General features: G+C 41.5%; 2 protein-coding genes across 3 annotated transcripts in view; one reads left to right on the top strand and one right to left on the bottom strand.

Annotated features, from left to right (window-relative positions):
- Positions 1 to 18,143, top strand: part of cdk11b (cyclin-dependent kinase 11B) — a 376,069-nt gene that overhangs the window by 289,134 nt on the left and 68,792 nt on the right. The gene's annotated exons all lie outside the window — the stretch shown is intronic.
- LOC127963156 (FYVE, RhoGEF and PH domain-containing protein 3-like) overlaps positions 1 to 18,143 on the bottom strand; it is a 36,879-nt gene that overhangs the window by 8,885 nt on the left and 9,851 nt on the right. Inside the window, exons 2-8 of one of the 2 annotated variants that reach the window (XM_052562912.1) lie at positions 12,310 to 12,441; positions 11,664 to 11,763; positions 10,234 to 10,747; positions 5,594 to 5,674; positions 3,473 to 3,609; positions 3,107 to 3,263; positions 2,865 to 3,003 (exon numbers count right to left, since the gene is read on the bottom strand). In XM_052562912.1, coding sequence (XP_052418872.1) covers positions 2,865 to 3,003; positions 3,107 to 3,263; positions 3,473 to 3,609; positions 5,594 to 5,674; positions 10,234 to 10,747; positions 11,664 to 11,763; positions 12,310 to 12,441 — 1,260 coding nt within the window. Of the gene's footprint in view, positions 1 to 2,864; positions 3,004 to 3,106; positions 3,264 to 3,472; positions 3,610 to 5,593; positions 5,675 to 10,233; positions 10,748 to 11,663; positions 11,764 to 12,309; positions 12,445 to 18,143 lie in introns of both variants that reach the window. The other variant, XM_052562911.1, reaches the window with a different exon arrangement.

Here is an 18,143-nt window from a genome sequence, read left to right as displayed (position 1 = left end):
CTGGAGATACACTGGCAATAACAGGCTAAATATATAAAGTCATTATTACTTTTCATAGGATGTTGCAATCAATAGGTTTAATTAAGCACATACAGTATGTGACTCTGGAGCACAAAAGCAGTCTTGAGACTCTGGGTATATTTGGAGCAATATCCAAAAATTATAGATTGTTCTTTTATGCCAAAAATCATTAGGATATTAAGTAAAGATCATGTTCATGAAGATATTTTGTAAATTTCCTAACGTAAATAAATTAACACTTACTTTTTGATTAGTAATATGCATTGCTAAGAATTAATTTGAACAACTTTAAAGATGATTTTCTCAATATTTAGATTTTTTTGCTCCCTCAGATTCCAGATTTCTCTCTCCTAACCAACCAGACATCAATGGAGAGATGATTTATTCAGCTTTCAGATGATGCATAAATCTCAATTTCAAACAAACTGACCCTTATGACTGGACTTGTGCTACAGGGTCACATATAAGTCATTTGACAGTGGAACATATACATTTTTTATTAACTAAAAAACAATGTGAAATGTCACTCCTTTAAAGAACAGCACACGTGTCCAGACTCAGCCAGCAGCCTCAGTAGGATTATAATGAGCTCAGTAATGGTTATAATGATTATAATGAGCTCGAGTGTGTCAGTATGACATCTGATAAAGATGAGACGCAGGGAGCCCATCATTACTGCTCCTTCACTTCAGATAATGAGCCATCGAGAACATCACTTCTGCTACACTACCACCCTGAAGTTTGGGCTCAGTGACACTTTCATTCATCAATGATACATTAACTTGATCAAAAGTGACATTGAAGTCATTTATAATGTTACAAAACAGTTATATTTCAATTGAATGCTGCTTTTTGGAACTTTCTATTCATCTGTGAATCCTGAAAAATAAAATGTATCACAGTTTCCTCAAAAATATTGAGCAGCACAACTGTGTTCAACACTGATAATAATCAGGAATGTTTCTTGAGCAGTAAATCATCATATTATTCTGATTTCTGAAGATCATGTGACACTGAAGACTGGAGGAATGATGCTGAAAATACAGCGGAGCATCACAGAAATAAATGTTCATTATGTTTGGAACATTTCATTATATACTGATTTTGTCACAAAAGTTTTTAATTTTAAGGCACCAGACGGTGTATCTAAAATCTTACATGGCATTTCATCTTCCTTTTCATTTCACTTTAATAACTTACAACATCACAGTCCTAGTTATATTTACAATTTTATCGTCCTATGTATTAATTGCAACATTCTATTATGTTTTTAAATCATATTTCAATTATGTGTTCATTTATTTAAGTCCCCTGATAAATCAATAATAGAATTACACTGCTTTGCTCTCCAGAAGAAATCTAATTTATGATATTATATAATAATACATCTAAATAAATTAAACAAACAGCTCCATAAAAATGTGCCTGTATTTCTATGATTAGTTTTAGCTCTTAATAATATCATCAGGATTTTAGACTCCACTGTGTTGAGCCAAAGTGAATCGGTGTATCAGACAGCATGGAGTGGAGTCTGTGAGTGTGTAAGAGTGTGAAGAGTGTGAGCTCACTCTGTGCTTGTAAGTGTGTGAAGAGTGTGAGCTCACTCTGTGCTTGTAAGTGGGTGAAGAGTGTGAGCTCACTCTGTGCTTGTAAGTGTGTGAAGAGTGTGAGCTCACTATGTGCGTGTGTAAGTGTGTGTAGAGTGTGATCTCACTCTGTGCATTTAAGAGTGTGAAGAGTGTGAGCTCACTGTGCGTGTGTAAGAGTGTGAAGAGTGTGATGTGAGCTCACTCTGTGAGTGTAAGAGTGTGAAGAGTGTGAGCTCACTGTGTGTGTAAGAGTGTGAAGAGTGTAATCTCACTCTGTGCGTGTAAGAGTGTGAAGAGTGTGAGCTCACTCTTTGTGTGTAAGAGTGTGAAGAGTGTAATCTCACTCTGTGCGTGTAAGAATGTGAAGAGTGTGAGCTCACTCTGTGTGTAAGAGTGTGAGCTCACTCTGTGCATTTAAGAGTGTGAAGAGTGTGAGCTCACTCTGTGCGTGTAAGTGTGTGAAGAGTGTAATCTCACTCTTCGTGTAAGAGTGTGAAGAGTGTGAGCTCACTCTGTGCTTGTAAGAATGTGAGCTCACTGTGTGTGTAAGAGTGTGAAGAGTGTGAGCTCACTCTGTGCATTTAAGAGTGTGAGCTCACTCTGTGTGTGTAAGAGTGTGAAGAGTGTGAGCTCATTCTGTGCTTGTAAGAATGTGAGCTCACTCTGTGTGTGTAAGAGTGTGAAGAGTGTGAGCTCACTCTGTGCATTTAAGAGTGTGAAGAGTGTGAGCTCACTCTGTGCGTGTGTAAGAGTGTGAAGAGTGTGAGCTCACTCTGTGCGTGTAAGCGTGTGAAGAGTGAGAGCTCACTCGGTGCGTGTAAGTGTGTGAAGAGTGTAATCTCACTCTGTGTGTGTGTAAAAGTGTGAAGAGTGAGAGCTCACTCTGTGCATTTAAGAGTGTGAAGAGTGTGAGCTCACTCTGTGCATGTGTAAGAGTGTGAAGAGTGTGAGCTCACTCTGTGCATGTGTAAGAGTGTGAAGAGTGTGAGCTCACTCTGTGTGTGTGTAAGAGTGTGAAGAGTGTGAGCTCACTCTGTGCATTTAAGAGTGTGAAGAGTGTGAGCTCACTCTGTGCATGTGTAAGAGTGTGAAGAGTGTGAGCTCACTCTGTGCATGTGTAAGAGTGTGAAGAGTGTGAGCTCACTTTGTGTGTGTGTAAGAGTGTGAAGAGTGTGAGCTCACTCTGTGAGTGTGTAAGAGTGAAGAGTGTGAGCTCACTCTGTGTGTGTAAGTGTGTGAAGAGTGTGAGCTCACTCTGTGCGTCTCTGTGGTCTGGGGCTTTGGTGGGCAGCTTCTTCAGATAGTCCTTCAGTAAGAGCTCATAGCGTGGGATCCGCTGCACCGGCTCAAGCATGTGATGCTGCAGCGTCAGGTTCCCACACACCTCCTGCTTCTGCACACACACACACACACACACACACACACACGCACACACAGGTTCAGACTGCGGCTCATCAGACATCATCACACACCTCACATGATCTCAGGGCTCTGACCTGGATGCTCTGGACCACGCTCTTGAACTGAGCCGAGCGCTGTGTCCAGGTGCTCACCAGCTCCATGGCACGATCGAAGTTCTTCACATACTCGCCGTACATCTTCAGGAATGGTGCCAGCTTCTGCAGGATGTCCCCTATGCGTGGATTACAGCTCCTGTCACACACACACACACACACATATCAGCCATCTGAAATCTGTCTAATTCATCAATCACTCTCTGCAACACTGGATTCTGATTGGTCACATGATTGTGTGTGTGAGTGTGAGTGTGGGTGTGTGTGTGTGTGTGTGCGATGTCTGTGAGTTTGTGTGTGTGTGTGAGTGTGTGTGTGCGGTGTCTTTGAGTGTGTGTGTGTTCTCACCACTCCTGTGTGATGCGTGTCTGTAGTTCAGGCAGTAAGAACTGTTGGTGGAACAGATAGATGCTGGAGATGTTGGAGAAGATTCCTGTGATGACCTCAGCAGGGATGCCAGCCTCGGTCAGACGAGCACAAAACACCTGGACACACACACACATCAAGATACAGGGGTTACTGTTAGCAATCTATAGCTCAGGATAGAGACCATCAAATTATGTAACTTGTTTAAACTTTAGTAACGTTTTTTTTTCAAACGCTTCAGAAAACTTTGTGGTTTTGGTCATCGATCACTTGCATCTGGATCTGAAACATCTTCTGAAACTGCAGAAGACAGAAAGTCATCTGGGATGTCACTGGAGGATCGTTTGCTCCTTTTACAAACACACCTCCGTGTTTGACTGTATTTAATAGCTATAATAGCAGCAACATTCACAAATGTTCACAGAACAAGCGGGAACCCAGTGTGCCTGTAGCTTTCTCTATTTCAGTTTTATCATGTGATAGAAAGTCTAAGGCTATCTCAAGCCGAAGGGCAAACTCATCTAATCTGCGGTTTATTATGCATCAAACTAAGATTGATGTAGAGACACCAAAAGTCATCAAATTAGCACTTTTAAACATTCGCTCACTGAAAAATAAATCATTTCTAATCAATGATTTATAACCACAAACAATCTGGATTTTATGTTTCTAAACGAAACATGGCTTGAAGACAGCTGCAGTGCAACAATCCTAAATGAAGCAGCCCCTCCTAACTTCACTTACATGAGTGTTTGCAGGACTGTTAGGAGAGGTGGGGGTGTAGCTGCTCTATTTAAAGATGTCTATCAATGCAAGCAAGTGTCATTTGGTCAGTACTTGTCTTTTGAATATCTAGGGATTGTGCTGAAAGGTGCTCCACGCATTCTGTTTATTATTATTTACAGGCCTCCAAAATACTCTCCAGCCTTTGTTGAAGAGGTGACAGAAATGTTATCAATGATTTCCTCAGAGTTTGACTGTTTTGCTATTGCAGGGGATTTTAATATTCACATAGATAATGCAGAAAACAAAACTACAAAATAAATTATAACTGTTTTAAACACTGTTTTAAACACCTTCATAATTATTCTGCTGATGTCTTTCATTATTTCCTGGACCTTGACACTGTTATTTACTGACAGTCTATGGGACAGACCCAAGCCTCCTGGGTTTTCATCTAAAATATCTTAAATGGTGTTCTGAAGACGAACAAAGCTTTCACAGGTTTGGAACGACGGGGGTGAGTCATTAATGACAAAATGTTAATTTTGGGGTGGAGTATCCCTTTAAGAGCAGGTCAGTGGTAATGTTGCCTGCTAGAACTATTGTTTTACACACTGGAATGGATTAATACGTAATAAACAGGTAAGATTTTGAAATGCTTTCTTCTGAAATCAATATTTCATGCCCATGTGATTATTAATAATAATAAGTCGCATGACTGTACATTTTCCCTCAAATGCCAATACAGTTTGTTCATTCGTCTGGACTCAAATCCGTTTGTTAGGAATGTTTTTCTTCATGCAAGCTTTGCATGTAATGAGCTGATACATTTCCACTCTAATCAATATTTTGTGTCCAATTATTGAGTTATATAACGAGTAACCATTTAATAAGTGGTATAACATGATACAAGACCCCTGCGTTTCACATCGACCTCCTGATATTCTGCAGTAACAACCGGCTCTTATGTCATTTCGCTGGAAGAAGGGTTGACTACAGTTGATTTCTTCTATATTTTATTTAGTAATCAAATTAATTAATCAAGTAATTCTCTCTCATTAGGCCTTGTTTAGATGAGAAGGACGTTGCTGCATCAATCATCACTATCATTTCCAGCTCAGACAGAGTCCAGTTAAAAAGCGGAGTTTCTCAGCACGTGTTTAATGATTCTGTAATGCTATGTTTTATGAAGACACCTGACAGTGTGGTCTGAATCAGTTTGACACAAGATCAGAAATCAGTGATTGTAGAGGAAATACACTAGAGGAAGTGTCAGAAACAGGAAGCTGTGTGAACACAAAACAGCTCACTTCACTGTGATGAAGGAGAAACGGAGGACCAGTGATCCGTGCTGGTGTGTGTGTGTGTGTGTGTGTGTACCTGGTCCAGCAGGTTGAGTCTCTTCACATACGCTTCTTCTGTCTGGAGCAACTCTTTAGCGATGTTCAACAGCTTCTGTGACTGAGAGACAGAGAGAGCAAGACAGGAAGAGAGTCAAACTATAAAAAACACACGTTTAGAAATGCCACACGCCTGCTGACAGACTTCCTTCAAATCAACAAGTGTTTGACCACTCACACCGACAGAGAAGTTAATGTAGTCCTTCAGCAGTGCTGGGCTACTGAGTCAAAAACTTTAATACGTGACCCTGCAGAAGTCAGAAGTCTTCAGGAACACAAACGTATATTTGTAGAAATACACAATACACTGTATGGGTCACAATTATACATTACTCTTATGACAAAAGATATTTTGATTAGTAATATGCATTGCTTAGAACTTCTTTCGAACAACTTTAAAGATGATTTTCTCAATATTTAGATGTTTTTGCTCCCTCAGATTCCAGATTTTCAAATAGTTGTATCTCAGACAGATATTGTTCCATCCTAACAAACCACACATCAATGGAGAGATCATTTATTCAGATTTCAGAATGTCTCTGTCATACCCATATATGATTATATTCCATGATGTATTTTATCTCTATAATCAGATAAGTTCATGAGAACGGCTTCATTCAGCAGAAAGCTTTGAGATGATTTCTGTTGGGATCAGAGGGATGCGGTGGACGAGCATCAGTGTTCAGAGCTTCGTTTCTGCTGACAGAGAGATTTCTATTCACTGAATGGAAGATTTTTCATTTTTGGTGAATGTCCCTGTGAAAATATGATTCCCAAGTAGTGACTGTGTTTATCAGCAATAGCGTGTGCACCCTTCATTTACAAAGAATAGGAAAAATCTCCATACAAGTCTTTGTGTAATTTTTTTCTGCGTGTTACTTTGCACTTTTTGTTATGGTCACCGTCTATTATTACTGAAATCTTGTTGGTAATTAGTTACTGCAAAAATGTATATTATTACTCTAGTACTAGTAACTAGCTACTGCCCAATGCTGTCCATCAGTGTGACAGTACGTCTTATTAAAATGATTCTGCTGTGTCAGTGCACACACACACACACACACACACACACACCTGACAACACAACAGCATCCACTGTCTCTACTGACACACACACACACACACACACACACACACACACTCCTGCAATGAAAAGCATTGGCTGTTATTTGAGCAAACCAAACACATGCTCTGGTGTCTCCAGTAATGAAGACGGACGTTTATGAAGCAAATACACCAAGCAGAAATCAGAAGAATGCATTTAAAGTGCTGCTGGTGATTCATTCAAAAGTGCTTTATGAGTGGTTGAAAACATTATTAATAATGATATTGAGCTGAAACAGATGTGTGGTCATCTCAATAAATGTGTAAATTCATCTATTTCACATTTATGGATTAAGGAAAGTGTGATTTTCACACAGTGCATTTGACATTTTTATGGTAAATGTATTAACTAATCTGTCCTGGTCATATTTTATTTCCAAAACAGAGAAAAAAATGCACGGTGCATGAACAAAATAAAGGCTGATATCATCATTCTTTTCTCATTCTGTGGTTTAAGGACATGCAGCAAATAATACAGCTGTAAATATTACTACCTTTAACTCAGGCTTCTATTGAAAACAAATATGCATGATATAAATGAGCTCTGGATAGTGAGAATCATCATAAATGCTCTTCTGATTGTGTGATGTAATGTTTCTGTGATATTCAAGCATCACACCAAATTAAAGATCAGTCATGAATAAATGTGGAAATGGGGTCAATAGGTTTAAAGAAATCTAACGGTCATGTTTCTCATCTTGTTCTTCTCCTCAGTTCATTTAGCTTGTGTTAATGTCAGGCCGCCATGATAGACGCATCTATCTCACACACACACACACACACACTTCCCACATCCTGTGTGACAGCATGCCATTAAACACACACACACACACACACCTCCTGCTGCTCACACCAGGACACACAGGACAGACCGGAGCTGTGTGTGAAGAGGTTAGTGGTGTGTACCGTGGTATCAGGGCGTGTGTGTTTGGTGAATGTGTGTGTGCTTGTGTTACAGACAAAGCTCTGTTCCTGTCACACCTTACTGACACACACACACACACACTCGGGCAGTGTCTGTCCATCAGCTGAACTCTGCAGGTCTGGGCCTGTATTCACATCACATCTTCAGACTCAAAGCAGCTCAGATTGAGGAGAGAATCTGACCAATAACGGGTGTTTTTAGGACTCCTACATTGTGCTCTAAGAGTGTGTCTCAGTGCTGAATCTGGTGAATCTGTGAAAGGTTCGGAGCATGAAGAGGAGTGCTCTCCTAAAATAACTCTGAACAGAAACGTCTGATGATGATGAAGATGAAGATCTTTTAAACAGCGGTCTCCTTTGGTTTGGGAGGTTACCCATCTTTGATCAGATCCTTGTTCTCATTACACAGTTGGGTAAGAAGAGACACAGTCTGGTTTTCTTCTGTTAGTCTCACTGTCAGCCGTGATTACTCTACTCTGTTCATTATATTCAGATTCACTAATTATTCACGAGAAGAACACACGCAAGAGCCTCACAATTATCTCAACATATACTTTCATTACATTTGTAGTTTTTAACTCTTAATTGTGTGTGTGTGTGTGCGTGCGTGTGTGTGTGTGTGAAGTCATGTCAAGTCACACAATATCATGCAGAAATGAACTGTTCAGTCAGTTAAAAATCTGCATGTGGCTCAACAAGAGGGTTAAATCAATAATAAATGAATAAAGGAACAGACTAATGTCAGAGAGCGTGTTATAGATTTCTTCTTCTTCTTCTTCTTCTTCTTCTTCTTGGCTAGTAAACTGAGACTGGTTTCACAGCCGGAGCACAATGCACAAGCATCTGCACAATGCTAACCAGAACACTACAAACCACAGAAACTCTTCTAAATCTACAACACACCCAAACATTAAACACTTACCAGGCCGCTGGCAAAGCATGCTGGGAACTACAGAGCCACTGCCCATGTCATGTTCAACACTGAACAATTGATTAAACTTTCATTTGACAATTTCATGTAATTGATCATAGTGAAATAAGACTGTGTCAAAACTGTCAAGAGTCATTTAACTTAAGTCACTTAGAAAGGAGCAAAGACTATGTGGAGAGAATTATGTAGGCAAATGAAGAACCACAGTTACAGACTACTGTTACTCCTGTGTTATAGAAACATTCTGTTCTAGTCTTTACTAGAAGAATCCAGATCAAATAGTGTGGTGTGTGTCACTCTCTCTCACACACACACACACACACATACACACAGGTGTAATTGTAATGTTTGCTGTATATTCTGTGGCCCTCACAGGAAACTTTGGGCTATTTCAGATTTTCAATACTCTCCATTCTGTCTCATTTATAAACTTGTTTTCTAACAGGGACCTAAAAAAAGTGTCCCACAAGGTCAAAATTTACTGGTAATACTATCCTTGCAGCATATTTGGTCCCCATAACGTCATAAATAGCAGGCACACACACACACACTCGCACACACACACACACACACTCGCATACTCGCACACACACACACACAGAGCAGCAAAACAACACACTCACAAAGAGCAACCTCCACGAAACACAAACGCAGCACATGCTTCTTAAAATGTTGACTTCCTCGGGTCTGTGACACATCAGTGACGCACGAGATCTTCACACTGTGCTTCAGGACACGTTCAGAGAAACCCAGCGAGAAAACCAGCTCTATCCAAATATAATTCAGTGCTCACAGATATAGATCTCAGAATATAAACGGCTTAATCTGTCTACTTTAGTGCGCTTCACGTGAATCATGTCTTACAGATGTGTTTTAAAGCAGAGGGTAATTCACTTGTTGATCTGCTGAATCTACGTTGTGATCAAACATGTTGATAGGTCATTCTGGTCACTGTTTCTCGCTGGCGCAGTGAATATATGTTCCTCACGGCTCACTGCTGCTGCTCTGTGCAATCATAGTCAAACCACTTCAATCTGTACGTTTACTACAGAAATACTAAATGAATTGAAAAGTTTGACTGAGCAAATGGACTGGCTTGGTTTGGTCCTCCACGCTAGGTCTATGATGCTAACGCTAAACTCAGTGTGAACGAGGAACACAACAGAAGATCAGAAAACGAATGATATCCTTAACAAACCCTCAACTTCTGACCATTAAAACTACTGCAGTCAAACATTCATCCTGATTAATCACACACAGAGTTAAGTGTTTGGTGACACAGCATGTGTGTGTGTGTGTACTGTGTAGATTTAGTATCTATATACACACTCATAAAGTGTATATTTTGAAAATATATTTATATATTTATATTCTTATATTTTATACAAAAATATATTTAATATATAAACATAACACGTTTTTCTTAAATACATAAAACCATACACAGTACACACACATAGGCCTATATTATTAAAAACAACAACAACAAAACATTTATTTTGGTCGCGATTAATCACTTGACAGCATTAAGAATGGTTTTCTGAAGTGTGTTTTGGGACATATTCCATCAGGATTAATTGTTTTAACAAGCCACCAGTAGAAGGTGACCCGTTCCCAGATTCAGTTTTGTGATGGTGGATGTCTCTGTCAGCCGCTCTCACCTTGATCTCCAGGCTCTCGGGGTCCTCGTCCAGGTCGCTGTCCTCGTCCTGTGTGGAGTCCCTCTTGTGTCCGGCGGGGGTCTCTGTGCTCCTGTCCTCGCTGGAGAAGCCCTCTGCCTCCGCTCCGCAGGACGGGCTGTCGATGCCACTGTCCCGGTTGGGGATCTTCACGCTGGCCTCCGTCCCCTCGTGACCCTGTGACCTCTCCTCGTCTCCGTCTGTGTGTTTCCTGCTCCCCTCGTCCCTGCGATTACTCTCCAGAGCAGCGCTGCAGTGTTTCTGATGCTCTTTCTGAAGCTCCTCTGTAATCTCCGCGTCACTGGCAGAGTCCGTCTGGAGGGAGTTCAAGCTGGACAATCTCAAGAGCTCAGAGATCTCACAGGCTTTAAATGAAAGTGCGTCTTCTTCTGCGGCGCTGCGCTGAGGATGATCGCTGGCTTCTCCAGAGGCTGGAGAATCCATGTTGGCTCCCCAATGGAGCGCACTCCTCCGTTGGACGCCCAGAATCAGAAACCTGACAAGATAAAGCAGCAATAATGGTCGAAAAATGTGAGTGGCTTCAGATGTTAGACAAAACAGGATCTTCTATGGCATCGTGAAGCACCTTTATTTTTAAGAGTGTAGGTGTAAGTTCAGCAGCTTTTAGAAATAACCATTACTGGAGAAACAGCAACGGTACTGAAGATCTGTCAGTGCAAGTTATTCTTACTTGAGATCACTAAAACATGCGTTTTAGTCTGGGACTAGCCTTAAGCCTTGTTTGTGAAACTAAGATGTGTCTTCAGTGACAGTCGAGCGGTTCACACCCAACACTAACACACATTTTAAATACATCTGGTTTGGTTGAGATGCTTCCGTCATCATCAGAAAGGAGAACGAACGAATAAATATAGCCATTTCACTGGTGGTGAGTCAGAGGAAAGCATACTAGCAACATTTCAATGACAGTAGTCAGTCATAATCTGTGTTTCTGGGACAACACATCCCATAATGCTCATGTATGAGGTCAGCGGGTGGCAAGCGGGCGTCTTATGTGGTCGAGTGTGTTCAAACAGCCACAGAAGCATCAAGACTACAAAAACAAAGCATCAATGCATTTTAACACTTCTGGGAAAGATCCTCATCATCTTCGCACACAGATCGACCAAAATGCGTCTTAATACCAACTGCGTAAACTTTAGTTAGCCATCTAGTTTTTTCTTTTTTCAAGATTAGTCATAACCTTTTAATGTTAAAGTTTAAAACTCTTAAGAGTCTTACAGATAAAGAACAATCATTTCTTCATGCATTAACTAACGTCAGCTGAGAATGACTCACAAATCTTCTGTTAGTTCATTCTTATTTTAATGTGAACTAGCATGGTTAAGTACTACTAACAAACAGAGTCCTACAGCTCACACAGTATGTACAGTACGACGCTCAGCTCTCACCTGGGCCCTGCAGACGGGACGCTGGCTCTCGGAGGAGGACTGGGCAGGGGCCGGCGGGGCGCTGGAGGGACCGGACACAGGTGCACAGGTTTGGGAGGCACTGACAGAGACAGAGAGAGAGAAGACACTCAGATCAGCTCAGTCTGTTCCTCATCCTCCGCTCGCAGCCCAGAGATTCATCCTCCCGATCCAGCCGCGCATGCAAAGAAAACCAGCTAAGAGTGATGGAGAGACTTCAGCTGTCCGAGAAACTGCCGGCTTCCTGAACCGAGAACAGGAAGTAGAGATGAGCGTGCGAAAAGTGCTGCGGTTACACGGCGAGATACACACACACACACACACTCAACAGAGTCGAGAAGATGAAGTGTGTGCGTGCACGAGCAGATAAACTGCCTCAAATCAGTAGGAATTTGTAAAGTGTATACTGAATGAGTTGCATTAGGACTGAATGAAATATAACTTCAGTGATGCAATCTAGAAGCTGAATTCAGGAAGCAGGTCGTCTGAGCTGCACTCACTTCCTTCCTCTGTCTGTTTTGCACCATATGCAAGCCACACAATATCCACGCAGCTTCACAGCATCACAAACACACATGCATGCTGGAAAACCAATGCATTAATAAATCATTGTTCTTTCAGAAGATACCGTGGGGTTTCTTTGCTCTGGGTGTGGCTGAGGGAGTGGGGCGTGGCCTCGGTGTGGGAGGAGGCGGGGCTTTCTTCTTCTGAGACTCCTCTCCAGATCCACAGGAGCACTGCAGCGCTGCTGGAGACAAATCTACTGAAAACACAACGAGTGATCAACAGTGTGAGATTATCAAATCAACAGAGTTTCTATGTTCAGACAGATTTTAGTGCACGCATGTTACCCAAGTTCTTATCAGCTTGTTTCATTAATGTCTTATTTTAGCTGACTACTTTTCTAAATTGATGACCTTGTGCACTTCTATCATGCGTGTTCAGCAAACAAATGCTTTCTGGTAACCTTGTGTAAATCATGAGAGAGTAACCAGCTTTAATACTTATCAGGAGTTAGATTCTGTCACTGAATTGTGTTTCCAAAGTCATGTGGCTGTAATTTCAAAACGGTGTGCAATTTAACATTTTTACAGTACGTTTATTACTGAACACACAATTTGGGATCATTTTAATAAAATGAGGAACAAGTCTGAATTATGTCCTGCGGTAACTAACAGTACGTTGTAGCCTGAGGAGACAGAACACTTTAATAATAATAAATGAATAAATAGACAAAAATAAAAGGACAAGCGAGACATTTCACCTTCACATTACTTTACACGCTCCATCTCTATTATTTGATCTGTGTAACTCAATATTGCACATTATTTGTAGTGCAGGAAGTCCTGGACTCGACCTTCATCAGGACCAGAGACAGCAGCCGTCGACTGAACGATCAATACACACACACAATAACAGCTGAAACAGCACCCAGCATTCACCGAGTGTGTGCAGAAGCGTCCGGACCAGAACATCAGCACATGAACACACTTCACACAGCACCGTCTCCTGCTGACCTCCTCAGTGATCACACACACACACACACACCTCCTGAAGACTTCCTCAACAGTGTCTCAAACGGTGCTCACAAGAGCCGAGATAACAGTCCTCCATCACAACTCCCAGATCTGAAGAACACACACTCGTGGACACTGGAAACCACTGCGATCTCTGACAGACACATTCAACTCAAAACCACAGAGAGAGAGACAACTGACTGAAACATGAGACTTACTTTATGCTCTGGTGCAGATCATATGCTTCTCTCCTCAGCCCTCACTCAGTCTGTGTGTGTGTGTGTGTGTGTGTGTGTGTCCGCCTCCTCCCTGTTCTCTCATGAATATGTTAAGCACACACACCTGTGACAGGTGAGAAAATCTGAGCTGGCACTGACTGCACCTGCTGTTGTTAGCAGTGCTGAGCTCCAGCTGCCGAACCCGCTTCACACGCGAGAGTGTGTGTGTGTGTGTGTGTGTGTGTGTGTGAGACACAAACCAGTTCAATCTGACTAAACCTGCCTTTCCCAAACAAGCTGGAGCTTCCTTAAGTAATAACACTGTGTCAAAGCAGATGTGACTCTATTCACTGTCTACACACTTCTGTTATTACACATGATTCATTAATGCATGTTTTCACAAACACAAAAAGAAGAATTCAGTGTCCTCCACATACATTAATAACAAGCCCTGGTTTCATCTGACATCACCAATCTCTTATCGTTCCCCATCTGTCACAGAGAGACGCTTCACCAGTCTTTCCACACCACATTTCTCATTTCTCACTGGATATCCTGATCTACTGGGGAAATCACATGACCTTAGATGATTGTGAAGGCAGTTTCTGAAGGCTATGTTTTCACTTGGGAGAAAGTCTTGTGTTGTTGACATTGAATGGGAGAAGTCCTAATACAAAGATGAGGAGGGATGCTCTTGAAACCATACCAACTTTATTTGTTAAGCACTTTACAACAACCAAAGCGCTGTACAGAAAAATAAAAATAAAATAGATAAAATAAACATATGTACCATTTATAACCACACAATAAAAGCATTCAAAGTAACAAATTGAATCAAGTAAATAAAGTCGACATCTTACTAGGTGTCAAAAGCCAAAGAGAAAAGATGGGTTTTAAGAAGGGTTTAAAAACAGATAAAGAAGAGGCCTGCTTAACATGCAAAGGCAGATCATTCCATAGTTTAGGGGCACACACAGTTTCAAAATGTTGTCTTGACAGAATTGGCTTTATTTTGGCCAGCTGCCTTAAATGAAAGAAGCTTGATTTGACAACAGCTTTGATCTGACTGTCAAATTTAATTTCAGGGTCCATTTTAACTCCTAGGTTTGTGATACTAGGTTTAATATAGGGTGCTAAGGAGCCCAGATCTACAGACGGGGTCCCAGTGGTGACTCCAAAAACCATCACTTCTGTTTTTTTATCATTAAAATGTAAAAAGTTCAGAGCCGTCCAGACCTTTATGTCATCGAGACAATTGAGTAGTTGTCCAACAGAGTTATTATTTTTCTTTTTAAGAGGTACATAAATCTGACTGTAATCTGCATAACAGTGGAATGAAATGCCAAACTTTCTAAGTATGGAACCAAGTGGAAGCAAATACAGAGAGAAAAGTAGAGGGCCGAGGACTGAGCCCTGTGGGACCCCACACAAGAGACGAGCAGAGGAGGATACAGAGTCACCTAAGCTAACACAAATACGATACGAATCAATGATACAAATCAATGACTGCACTGATACTTTCTGATCTTAAACACACACACACACACACACACATGATGAAGGTCAGGACACTAGTTAGTGAGTATCTGGGTCAGACGGAAGGGCTCTCGGGAGAAAGTCTTGGATTTCTCCTGAAGCTGAGTGGAGTAGATACTATCATGTGTGTTTGTGTGTGTGTGTGTGTGTGTGAGTGCATGTGTGTGTGTGCATGCCTGTGTGTGTGTGTGTGTGTGTGTGTGTGTGTGTTTGACAGGTTCCGTCAGAATGAGAGTCTGATAAAAACTTTCCAATAATGCACATCTCTCCAGTCCATCAGTGAAAATCTGGAGAAGACAAGAGCTGTGGTCTGAGGGGGAGGACAGACAGTATTGTGACCAAGTGCAATTAAATGCAATGCTGTATTTCTCCATTTCTCCATTTCTGAGGAAGAATCAAACTCATCCTAATCTTGGATGGTCTGAGGATGAGCACATTTCCAGCATTTTTATTGTGGGGTGACTCATTCCTTGAATGATCCAAATGCTGTGATACATGAGTAAGTTCATGACAGCCCATACACACAGCTTCACATCAGCACAGGTCTCGATCAGCCCCACACACACACACACACACACACACACACACACACCACAGGATGAGGACGGTCAGAGAGGAAGAGGAAAGGCAGGAACACTATTAACTCTCCAGAGACGATTGACTGTAAGCCAGCATACACAATACACCACTCCATAATGAGCCGCTCATAACCCCCATAATGCCCAGCAACAGCCAACAGCACTGAGGCCTGTGTGTGTGTGTGTGTGTGTGTGTGTGTGTACACCCACAAACACACACTGCATGGGTACAGAGGGAAATGGGTCAGCAGTGAGATGAAGACAGATATAGCACCAGTGCTGCCCATCTGTGCGCCTGCTGCCTCCTAACCTCCATCAGTGTGTGTGTGTGTGTGTGTGTGTGTGTGTGTTGGCATGTCCTAACTACACCTCTTTGAGAAATAGGAGTGATCCCATACACAACGCCCCAGGACACACACACACACACACACACACAGGTCACTATTACTGCTCTACCTCTGGCTTCTCCCAAATGTCACGTGTGAGTCCACATGATTTCCCAAAAGCATCAGAAGTAGATCAGAGATCATAGATCTACAATCATCTTATCTCATGATGCTTTTGAGAAACACAGGCCAGTGCGTCTTCTAATCAGATAATAATGAGTCTGTACACAAACATCAACAGAAAGAGTGAGGGCAGAACAAGAGAATAGATATACTGGCATGAACACAGTGAGGAGTGTTTGTACAGTGGTTCTTAGTTTTATATACAACACTGAAAAAGATCAGTTCATTCTGAATTCTTCAGTGAGGAATCCTGGGAGTGCTGATCATTTACAACTCAATTAATCTAAGGTTCCTTACTTCAGTTATTCTAAAACAGCATGTCTTAATTAAATGCACTAGTGAGCGCCGCCTCTGAAATTACTTTCTAAACAATGTCTTACATTAATTCATCTCTTTAACGCTGACCTTACATGAACTGACAGATTAACACACATAAGGACCATCCAGAAAACATCATCACTGAGGTTGAGTGATTATAACTAGCACTGGTTCCAGCTTGAACAGATGCACGTTTAGAGTCACTTCCATCACTGCAAACACACAAGAAACCCTTTTTAATTCTGAATTTTAATTTGAGTAAGCAAAAGTGTCTGAAAGTGAGGAATGGCCCTCCTTCATCGGTGTGTGTGTGTGTGTGTGTGTGTGTAAATGTCAGAGAGTGTGTGTTCCAACATGACTGTTACTGTGACTCCAGATCAGGCGTGAAGCACACTTTCTTCTTCAGAAACAGCTCTCTGAAGGATATCTCACTGAGCTAAATCACTCATTTAAGAGATTTCCAAACCAGACTCTAGAGGTCATGCCGTATCATCAATAAAGTCACAGATAAAGACTGCAGCTGCAATTTTGACAAATAATAATACTAATAATAGTAAAACAACAGACTTGTCTCTGAGTGGCAGATTCAAACAGCACATCTCTACAGCTTCTGTAGAAGAGAGCAAACACAAGGGCATTGTGGGAGGCTTCCCGAGCAGGACTGTGTTGTCTTTTAAGGTCACTAGAGTTGTGTGTGGTTGCTAGGGAGTTACTAGGGAATTCTGGGTGTTTGCTGAAAGGAACAGTTCACCCAGAAATGAAGAATGTACCCATATACGTCTCAGGCCATCCAAGAAACAAATCCATCATCAAGGAGTTTAAACTTCAACATTTGAACCATCACTTCTGGTTTAATAATCCATAATAACACATCCTCCAGTGAAGAAGTGCATCTCCTGTCGTCTCTCACATCAGAATCCAGACACAGATTAGTTCAGATCTGTTTAAACGCTGCTTGATCTGTGCAGATTTCTCTCCTGATTCAGACCAGAACACTCTTCACTGGAGGAAGTGTTATTATGATTATAGACTCTATGTGTTTGAGTTAAAATCATCTTAATGCTGGATGTGTTTCAGGTTTTGTCTTCTCCAGATGTTCACTGATGGACTGGAGTGCTGTGGATTATTGGGATGTTTTTATCAGACTCTCATTCTGACGGCACCCATTCACTGCAGAGCATCCATTGATGAGACTCTGATGCAGTGCTACATTTCTACAAACCTGATGAAGAAACAAACTCCTCCTGATCTGGGACAGTTCTGTTTCTTTAAGTCTATTACGATCAGGTGTGATTAGCTCATATCATGTCTGAAGCGTGTTAATATGGTCACAGGATTGTTCCAATCACAAGTGTAAGCAATAGTAATACCAGTGCATAATTAAGATTACTATATATGGAATCAAGCATTATTACATTAAAAACGAAGACAGCATGAGAATCGCATTGTGTGCAGGTTAATAATAATAAAAAATAAGAAAGATGCCACAACTCACTTAAAAAGCTGCGAAGAGTAAAAATCCTGAAGTATGCGGCTGCATCAGCTGAAGTCCCTCAATAAAAGATGAAAGCTGAGCATGTATATCTGAACAGGAGATACTCCAGCTCCACACGTCTGCTGACCATCACGACTGAGACGTTACAGAGACCACACCAGCTGAGCTCACTCTGAGTCCATGACACAATAGCACTGAGACCGGCACCCATCCACACACACCAGCACCGCTCCTCCCCCTCTATCTGCCCCAGAATCCCCTCCATCTGAACAATACACCCCCCCACCACAC

This window comes from Carassius gibelio, chromosome B8 (genome assembly GCF_023724105.1).
Source record: "Carassius gibelio isolate Cgi1373 ecotype wild population from Czech Republic chromosome B8, carGib1.2-hapl.c, whole genome shotgun sequence".
Classification (NCBI taxonomy): Eukaryota; Metazoa; Chordata; class Actinopteri; order Cypriniformes; family Cyprinidae; genus Carassius; species Carassius gibelio.
Note: the sequence above shows the minus strand (reverse complement) of the source record. Positions and strands in the feature narration are given on the sequence as shown.